The sequence below is a fragment of the Symsagittifera roscoffensis genome, chromosome 6 (genome assembly GCF_963678635.1).
Source record: "Symsagittifera roscoffensis chromosome 6, txSymRosc1.1, whole genome shotgun sequence".
NCBI classification, from domain to species: Eukaryota; Metazoa; Xenacoelomorpha; order Acoela; family Convolutidae; genus Symsagittifera; species Symsagittifera roscoffensis.
In genome coordinates this window covers 55,756,607-55,767,270 of record NC_087067.1, presented here as the reverse complement: position 1 = coordinate 55,767,270, position 10,664 = coordinate 55,756,607, and the positions used below count along the sequence as shown (strand labels likewise).

General features: G+C 40.3%; 1 protein-coding gene across 1 annotated transcript; it reads right to left on the bottom strand.

Annotated features, from left to right (window-relative positions):
* Positions 1-9,116: 9,116 nt before the first annotated feature.
* On the bottom strand, positions 9,117-9,632 carry LOC134848831 (cytochrome b5-like). The gene has a single exon (XM_063866343.1). The coding sequence runs from the start codon at positions 9,630-9,632 to the stop codon at positions 9,117-9,119; it is 516 nt and encodes a 171-aa protein (XP_063722413.1).
* Between the last annotated feature and the right edge of the window lie 1,032 nt (positions 9,633-10,664).

Genomic DNA, 10,664 nt, shown 5'->3' with positions numbered 1-10,664 from the left:
GTTACTAATTACAATTTGCTGTCTTTTTCAAATCGCTTGCAAAAGTGCAGTTTCGAGATCAATGCAACACAAAATACACTCATTTCATCTTCTTCCCAAACACTACACATGAAGGAAAAGCACTTCTTCAACAAATTAGGATAGTAAAAGAAAGACTTGGAAACATATTGAAAGATAAAAGCATCATGCGTATGATGGGGTCTCACTTTTACAAGTGCTACAAACAATGTGGACTTCCCGAGGTTGACGACGACAATCAGTCTCATTGTATTATAGATGATTGCGAAGATCAGACGGGCAGTCGCTTCTATGGGAAATGTCTGCTATTCTCGAGTGGTCCCGAACACTTTGATCGCAATCAAACTGCTTTCAATTATCTACATATTTTAATACGTGTTCCAACGGCATCTAAGAGAGCATGGGGTTTTTTGCGTCAACTGGGATTTGGAAAAGGTTTCAAATATGGTGCGCAAGTTCTTCGATTCAAAAATCGAGAAACCGGACAGCTTGATGCGCAAGAAAGAAGAAGGAGATGGTTCGCCGCCAGCAGCCGACTACAGGCTCTTACAAAAAAGTGTTTTTTTTTCTGTCCGTTCTCGATATATGCCGCCTTCGCTCCGTATAAAAGTCTTGTAGCGTATGGGGACTTATTTTGTCGCTCCCTCGGAACAGCGTGGCTCACAGATGGAGACAATCGTAAATAATTCCCAAAATGGCCTCATTTTTGAGATCTAAGGCAGTCTGGGAGCATTCATGTAATTATTTCAGTCGATTATAAGCCTCCACTTTTCTATTGTTTGTTTTTGTAAGAGTAAGTCATCCAATTATCTAGTAGTGAAACTGTCATGTGAAACCGACTTTAATTTATGAAGTAACGGTATGTTGAGTATATCAGCTGTCCATTTTCAATTCAAATCTGTTCTCATTTTGAATGTCATCTGTGATTGTTGATTTTAATGATTTCTTTTCAGATCAAGGACTCTTATTCCCCTTTCACCCCAATTTTTTGTACGAATATGGTCACAAAATGCTGGTGACAGCATGATGGATAGAAACTGCTGCCCAACTCTGGAGTTTTTTGCTGCATGCGACGAGGACGAGCGATTAAACGATAGCAGCGTTAAATTTTGACGGTAGTGGATAAAAATTGTAAATTGCTTTTGAGGTTGGATGCTTCCGAACTGCGCCGAATTTGGGAAGTCAAACCAATACTCGGAATCTTGTTATTCTCTTACAATTTTTCTTATCACGGGAATAGCGGCAATGGAATTCATTAACAACAGCAGCAGCATCGATTGAAAGTCAAAATGTCCTTACAAGAAAGTAATTAGAAGCCAATGTTTTGGTGCAGGACCCACGATGTAGGTTTTTTGCTAAAACTACTAACGCTGTTTCTACAAACCACAACGTCAACAGCAATGTTTGCCTTTGGCCGATTAGCCAAATCCTTACGTGCGCCTTCTGCATCGGCGGTAACTGTAGTGGCGTCCACGATGAACAACCAGGAGATTCATCATCATCAGATGGAGGTGCGAGCCTCGTTTGACGATGACAGTGTAGTTTTCTCTGACGCAAATCTGACTCGATTTTTTCTTTATTCTGGTATCCTTCGTGTTGTTGTTTCATTTTAATCAATCATTTCTTTAAATTGAATATTAAAATTTCCCAGAAAAATTGGCACCTTTGCCTGGTTAATTAAGATCTTATTAGGAGGTTTCTTTTCATACTTTCTCTCAGGATCTTTGATTCTAATCTACTCGTCAATGAGGTCGATCCTGACATCAAAGCTAAACTGCTCCTGTTCTGCTAACAGAAAAATCGGCACCTTTGTCTGGTTAATTAAGATCTTATTAGGAGGTTTCTTCTCATACTTTCTCTCAGGACCTTTCATCCTAATCTACTCGTCAATGAGGTCGATCCTGACATCAAAGCTAAACTGTTCCTGTTCCGCTAACAGCCATTCCACGGCCTGTATACGATATAATCCCGACACTGTGGGACCATCTCCACCGATCACCCTTCTTGCATCCTCTCGACACGTCAATGTGCTCTTGTTCAATTTCGCTGACATGTCCGTCTTATTCTGTCCCCAACCGCTGGAGTCTGGACGGTTCCAAAGCAGCACGCTGCTTGGCTCAAGTCCTTTCGCCGGCATAGCGCTCGTCGATTCGTTTGCTGTCGAAGTAGGAGTTGCCGTGGCGGGCGGGTTACTCGTCCTAGACACGGTCTGGGAGCTAGTCTGACTCTGATCAACCGATCTCCCAAGTCGGCTCTCCAACGGTTGTCTTATAGGGAGAGGAGCAGTCCCCAATCTTTCTCTCACAGAGAATTGATCAATTTTTGCCTGTTAGAATTGATCGATTTTTTCCAATTTTCTATTTAAACTCAAGTCATGCGGCTAGTCTCTGTGTGTGTGTGTGTGTGTGTGCTTGTGATCCACAATCAACTACCAAACCCACCAATATTATAGCAAGTCACTTATGTTTTCTTTGATTAAACTGTTAATGTTGATGTTTACCCTCTTTTGATGCCTGCCTTTCAGGTCCTGACTGACTGACTGACCGACTGATTCATTGCTTGATTATGAAGAACATGTCGGCGAACGCCTCGCCCGCGAGCCCGACCGCCCCGCCCCCGAGCCGACCGCCGCACCGCCAGCTGAGCAACCCATTTACCAGATTTTGGGTGATGTATATGGGTGCTTGGATTGCGGATATGCTCGGTTTAATAATAACAGTAGCAGTGGAATTGAAAGAAGAAGAAAAAGGTGAAGAAGAAGAAGAAGAAGAAGAAGAAGAAGAAGAAACAATTACGTGTCCTACATCTTTTGAGCGACAAGTTTCTATGATTGTGATGACGGCGTCGAATAAAAACATTAATATTGACGACGGCGGCGACGACATTATCCAGTTGCTGCAACAAGAGGGCCAAGTGAGCGAACGAGAACAACAAGAAGAAGGAGACCAAGACGAGAAGAAAAAAGACAAAGAGAAGCCTGTTGTCATCGAGGAAGAGAAGAAAGAGTGAGTGAGTGGGTGAGTAAGCAGGGAGAGGAAAAAAAGTGACGAGAAGAAAAGATTTCAAAGTATCACAACAACTCTTACTAAGGACTGTCTGTTATTTTTTTGAATGATAAAATTTTTATCATTTGTTTATTTTAAACAATAATGGTCATTTGGTTTTTTTCTACAAAGAGATCAGCAGCTTCCTCTTCTCGAATTGCAGCAGCAGCAAGTTTAAAAGCTACTAGTTCCACGAACGAAAACCAACGACAGCAAGATGTTGATCACAACAATCCACCTCAAACTCAAATCACTTTTTTCGCTCAAATATTTGTTATTCTATCTCTCGACTTTTTGTGTCTTCTCAAGTTGGCCCAAAGTAGATCGAGCAGCAACATTTAAATTTGCGAGGAAAATACTACTTACTTTACTATTTTATCTTCTACTATAGGTCATTTGTTACCACCGCCTTCGCGCAGAGCAAAAACTAGCAGCAGAAGTAGTAGTAGTGTTGGGGAAGACCAAACAGACTGAGGCTTCAGCTGCAGTGGAATTCGAGTGGAATTTTTTTTGCCGTAGGAGAAAAGGCTTTGACGTTGTATTTTTTCGTTTAAATGAGTTTTGTCTCTATGCTCGTTGCCTTGTGTGTTTTGCCACTGTGCCTAAGATTGAGAAGAGAAGACTGCCTATTTGATAATAGTTTCTACTTGCTTGAGTTTTTTACTCCCAGCTCCAGTTTCAACATCGCCATCGTTCATGTACAGACGACAGCGCGTGACTTGAACAAAACAAAGGAACAAAATAATCCCCACAAATGAGCGAATTTTCATGTGACGCTAACTCAACCAATCGATGGTATATTTCAACCACTTTTTAAACATGTAGTTCATATCTATCGTTTGTGGCAAACAATTTATTCCGACTTTAAACGAGATGTTAAAGCCCCCAATACTTTTGTATGTGTCGATGAAAAAAGCAGTGTCGAAGCCTCAGATTCTTTTATTGTAGATCAAATCATACAGAAAAATCTCCAAGACAGACTCTGCTAATAAGAAAACTCTAATAATTTTTGACGATTTTGGTAAAGAAATTTTACAACGAAAATTTTTTCAACATCAACCACATAGGGACGTCCCAAAGATTTATCTGTCATTTTTATCAAACACAATCTTTATCAACAGGGAAAAATTGGCGTCAGTTGACAAAAACACTGCCATTTTTTTAACAAACCCTCTTCTCGTTGGAAAATAACTCAAAACACCTGGTACAGAGCTAGAAAGCGCCAGCACTCAGTTTATTCAAAACTGTTATAGAACTTTAGTCACTTTTTGGTTGATCTCACACCCTCTTGCCCCAATGTTTTGCATTTTTGTACATATATAACTGACGAATGTATCTCCCTGAGAAATTGTCTTCATCGTCGTCAAACAGGAGAAAATAGATCCACGCTCTACTTTTTACCCCCAGAGCTGCAGAAAAATTGGGTCACAGGAACCTTGACAAGTTTTTTAACAGCTCCAACTCATCAAATTCAATTAGCAATCCAGATCACACAATTCCACCTAACCCCTGTCCCAACAAATTGGTCGCTGCGCTGAATTTAGAGTCGGAGAGGTTAGTATCATTGCCCCTTCCATTTCCTCCTCATCCTCATCCCATTAATGATAAATGACAACCCAGCAACTCGAAAAATGCGTCCTCATCCCTGCAAATTAACTACAACAACAACAGCAGAAAATTAGCCTTCAGGCCTCAAAGGAAAAAAATCGCATTCTACCTCAACCAGAACCGCCCAACTTGTCGAGGAGGCAAAAAAAGAGGAAAAGCAGGGCGAGGAAAAAGAGGAGAAACCTGCGCTGCTTGAACAGCACATAATTACTACTGCAACATCAGCCAGAAGCGCCTACCACAACAAACGTATGCGCATACGGAAAATTTCAAAACTGAAAGACAATCATCCCGACAGGTTTCTAAACACGTCTGATAAAATAGTGAGACTTGGTTTGGTTGCATCGGCAGCAGCAAATGGTGATACGAAGCCAAAAATTTACGCTGTAAAACTTATGAAAGATTTTCAATTAAAGGACAAAAAGTTGCACCCCAAATACGGAAATCTTTTGAAATTTTGTTTCGGCTTAAAAACTCGATAACTTGATACGGAACAGTTACGCACTAACAACAAAAATTATGAAGGGGAGAGTAATCGAGAGCAAGACGAAGAACACAGATCACATCAACGACCCCAGTTGTCGGAGCAAGAAGATCGGCTCTTACGGGGAATTTACTACTCTCTGACACATCCGGCAGCATATGGAAGTGTTCAAAATCTAACTTCGTGAAGTTGGCTTTAATGCAAAAAAGTTGACCAATTTTTGAAATCCTCATCTACGTATTCCAAATTCAAGCTAAATAAATACAAATACAAACGTCTGGGTGTTGTCAGTTTGAGCAATAACCATATTTGGTCCATGGACGTTGCCTAAATGGATAATACTGCAAAGGAGAACAGTGGTACAAAATATTTTTTACTTGCAGTCGACTTCTTGAGTCGATACTTGAGGGTTCAACCACTAAAGAACAGATATTCAACAACTGTGAAAGATGCTTTTCTGAAAATTATCAACAATGAAGGCCCTTTTTTTACTTCAATTAAACTATGGTTAGATAAAGGAAAAGAGCCGATATTTTGCGCCGATAAAAAAATTGGAAGTTTATCATACACACAGCAAATCCAGAAACTGTGCCGCGGAATTTTTCATTAGAACGCTGAAGAGTATAATGTACAAACATCTTTAGCACTCAGGGGTTTTTGTTATGTTAATAACGAAAACCCCAGAGCAAAGTGAGTATGGGTTTTCGACTTCTGCAACCCAAGCAAAGTGTTTCCTCCAGTCCACCCATATCTGATAACTGTTGGGGGGAAAGCGGTCGGGTCGGATCGTTCCGAATCCAAACATCTCCTGCCTGTCAAGAGCATTTGCCACTGCCACTGCCTTTGCAGCCTCCACCATCAACACACGCTCTCTGTTATTATTCTTATTTTCAAACCGTCTCGTTCACTTACAGCATGCTTTGGTAACTACAATCGACAATATGGCCCATCCAGAATATGGCGCCAAGGTAGATTTACAGAGCTGCTTCTCTAGGTTCGTTCTCTCCCTTAACGGCACAGCAAAGTGGACCTTAGGTAATAAAATCAGCTGGGAGAACGAGATTCACTATTATCCACAATCCCGAAAGGAAGCGCCAAAGTAGATTTAGGGGGTTGTTTCTCTAGGTTCCTTCTCTCTCTTGACGACTCTACAAACGGACCCATGGTTAGTGAAATCAGCTGGGCGACCGAGATTCACTACTGTTCAAAGTCCCGAAAGGGTTAGGTTGGTGGCAATTATTCTGTACTATATTGTCCTACTTGCCCCTTTTGTACTGCTCTTAAGGCTGTCCTGTGTACTCAATACGATCGCAAAAAAATTCGATACGAATAAATTCACAGTAACGTCCAAATAAAAATGCTCTCAGTGGCCTGAATGTAATCCAATAACCTAATCCAAGAAAAATGTCAGCGATTCATCAGCACATTTGCCTAATTGCAACATAGTTTCCAACGAACCCAACTAATTGATTGTCAATCTCTCTAGAGAATCGTAATTACCCAATTACATACGGTAGTTCCAATCAAGTACTCAGTTCGTCCGGATAAAATTAATAGATTCCCTATGGATCGCTATTCCTTTGAGGTACTTTGAATGACTACGGATAAAATTAATAGATTCCCTACGGATCGCTATTTATTTGAGGTACTTTGATCACTAGTTTCAAGAATCACTGTTCTCAACTCTGATGCAAACCAACTATCTACATAAATCGTAATCTTTCGTTTCTTTTAAGGTGGGCAATTTGTTAATCTCTATTCAGTTTTTTATTTGAGTTTTGTTTATAGCTTTAGTTATGGCAGTTTTAGTTTTTTATTTGAGTTATGATCGTCCAATTTCACCTCTAAACCAAGCTGTTTAATTTGCCAATCTCATGCGGTTCTTTCCTAAGTGGTCGAAAAACTACCTGGGTTGTTGGGCAGTTTTCTGTCGAGATAGTTCTTCTGGGAGGGTAGCAGAGAAAGCAGAAAAAACGAACCTACCCATCATGGCAAGCCCGGGTTTTTGCAGATTTTTGCAAGCCCAGGTCAAATTATCTCTAGTACCCGTCCTGTAACTTCCTAAAATTAATTTCCTATATTCAATTTTTGGGGGGGGGGTTGTTGCCATATCGGTACCGTCCTACATGTTTCACCATAGGAGAGACTAATTGTTTCAAGATTCGAACAATTTTGATATTGGTCCCTTGCTAGCTTTTCTATTTATCGTATTGGTAAGTTGATGCCCAGCTATGTACTTCTCATTAACCGTTTGTATACTACTGTTAAATTTGAGATATTTTTGTGAAAATCATCTCCCAACACGCCATATAAAGTATACGATTTCTAGGACGGGCTAAATTTCCGCTAACGCATTAATAGGGTGACCCTGACAGCATCTCACTGATGGGTTGCTAATTTCAAACTTGACACACAGAGGCGAGAAGACGACCAAAAAAATAACACGACCAAAAAAATAACACGAGAACACGAGCTAAAAGCAGCTCTATCGAGTAAAAAAAAAGAAGAAATCAGATTCGAATCAGCAAAAACTCCGCTACGTGTCGAACTAGAAACTGCGACCTAACAAATTTGAGTCTCCCGCATTAACCACTCAGCCACAGATGCTTAAAATTCCCAAAAACTAGCCATCAATAATGCAGCTACATATGATAATAAACTGCCAACTCGATGTAGCACCAAAGATAAAAAGACAATTATGTAGCTATGAGATTGCGTCGATGTAGCAAAAGTAGCACCAAATACAAAAAGACAATTTTGTAGCTATTAGGTTGCAAAGCATAAAACCAAACTATACATTTAAAAAAAAGAGATACATTGAGTTGGAAAACTTCTGAAATCGATCTTTGTACTGTTGTTTGAGACACAACTTTTTTCGGTTGATTTAACGAATTAAAAATGTATCAGCTGTGTTAACTTTTTTTTTAATGCCATGTCAAAGCACAAATGATAATATACTGCCGCCTCAACCTACGGATTCATAAGCCCCACCAAAAAGAGCACTTTTATTTTTTATTTGCATTTTGGATTGGAAAAAAAAGAAAGTTCGTACTAATACACTTTGCGTCCCAAGTGTAAAAAAAAACACCAAACTCAAGCAGTAAAATTTCCTATCCATTCCAATATACGATATAGCTTAAACGTGCAAAAATTCTAAACATGTCAAAATAATGCGCTGAAAAATCTTAAGCATGGCGAGTATCTATTCTTAAAATAGTAGTGGGTCGAATTCCTGATGGGTCGAATCCTTGAGGCATGAAAAATTCAGAAGATCATCAAACCTGTCAAAAAACACTGACTTGTTATTTGAAAAATCTCTTCGAATTTTCAAGAAAATGATGCCCTTGAAGCTCTTTGGACATCCAGAACATTTCACGATTGACGCTTTTCTGCTAAAGTTGATCCAATTTGAGAAACTGAATCAAAAAGTAAAATTTTTATTCCGCTGGGAAACCTGAAAATGAAATACAACTTTCGAAACAAGAAGTTGATTACAATTTTCGTGACCTTTACACGTTTGCTGCTCTACAGTGGAGTTCGGCTATCTCTTAAAAACTGAAATCAAATGAAATAAAAAAATAAATTCAAACCACGGAAAACCAAATTTGAGTGTGGTTAAAATTTAAGACTTTTTCTAAAAGAAAAAGAAAAACCATCACGACCTATATAAGAGTAATCACTACGCTCATTGACACTTGGAAAACTGAAATTGAGAATTTTCAGGCGAACACAGAAGGCACATTTGCGCCTTGAGTTGACTGACCAGCATAATTAACGAGGCATTAAAAACGGGCAGATAAACTGTGAGCTTGAAAACCAGAGGGAAAACTGAATTATGAATACAATGTACATACACATACAAATATAAACCCATCAAGCTATTAGATTCCAGACTCAAGTCCATTGTGCCCTCAAAATGGAAAACAAGATAATAGTCTAAGTCACATTAATTCAGTCAAACTTCAATACAATGTTGTGTATGCTGCCACGCCCACCAACGCCAACCCCACGCCAACAAACAACTGGTTGAGCCAGGAGCGTTCAGATGAGTCGCCGGCGCTGCTCCCAGAACCCGAGGATCCCCGATTTGAGCCGCCCTTCTGCTTCTTCTTCCTCTTCTGTTCCTGGGGGTGCTTTTCTCCTATGAGGTACTGTCGCATCATCTCCCTGGCGTCGCTGGAGTGTCCGACGTCTTCGAAGGGGGTGGAGGCGTCCTGGCCGCCCTGCTCGAACAGGATCTCCTTTCCGCCGGGGTGTTCGAGGGTGAAGTTGGTGATGTCATACACTAGATTATCCACCACTATCCACAGGGAGCCCACAGTCGAGTGTGGCCCCATCTCCTCCATGGTGTAGTACTTGGCCCCTGTGTTTGCATTGTGAGTCAGCTCCTCCTCCTCCTCCCCCTCCTTCTCTTCTCCATTCTGTTCTGCTGCTGCTGCGGTTGGCACTGAAGCAAGAGGAAAGAAATGATGCCGCATTACTCATCGAACTTTTACGGGATGCAAGACCAAGAAAGACTATGCCAACCAAAAAGACTAGTTTCCAATTTGGATTGAGAGAAGCGCGTGAAACTGAAGGCTAGCATAAACATACAGTCATAATATTGGGATCACTTGGGGGACTTGACGTGCTGTCTATATGATACTAATGCAAATGGCACTATACTACCTTACCCTCCCCACAGGGGTGCTCTTTCCGGGTTTTTAGTTTCGGATACTCCTAAGTCGGTCCAAAGTCCCTCTAATAATTTTGAGCCCACCGTCATATGATAAAACCTTTTACACTAGTGAGTTTTGTGACAGAGGTAGCACACTCGTACAGTAATTTCAGACAAGATACACTGTCTGTTCGTCACGCTATCTTATTTTCGGTCGGGCAGATTCGTGCAAGTTCTTAGTCTAATACCAACCTTAATCTTACTCTTACATCTCCTAGTCTCAACAGATCTAGTGTATACTGGTATTTCCGAGTTAGTTCTTGGAGCTTATCCAGAAGGAGAACATCTGTAGTCTAAGATTTATTCAAATTGTTCCGGTGCTGAAACTACAAGTAGTTTCAGCACTTACAAATAAGTGTCAATGTTAGTGATGGAATATGATTGGTTAGTAAGTAAAATTTTATAGAGATAGTCTTATCAGTAATATAATTAGTTTATTAATACTAGTTTAGAACTTGTTCCACCCATCCGGAGTTTAGAGAACTTTTAGTTTTTAATTGTCTATTGTAGTGAAGGACGGGTGAGGCAATTTTCTTTTAGAGATTTGAGCAGTGACTTCTTGAAGAGAGGAGAGATGTAGTGTTTTGCATGAAGAGAAGAAGATCGTTTGTTCGTGTTTCAAATGTGGGTCTCGCTGATCGTGGATCTTCTTGGGTGAATGTATCAATACTTGAGACCGATGAAATGATGTGTTGATTTCGTCAAGCTTAGAGCGAGATTACGTGCAAGATGAAGTTTGACTTTTCCATGTGAAGTTTGACTTTTCCGTGCGAAGTGCTTTTCCGTGCGACTT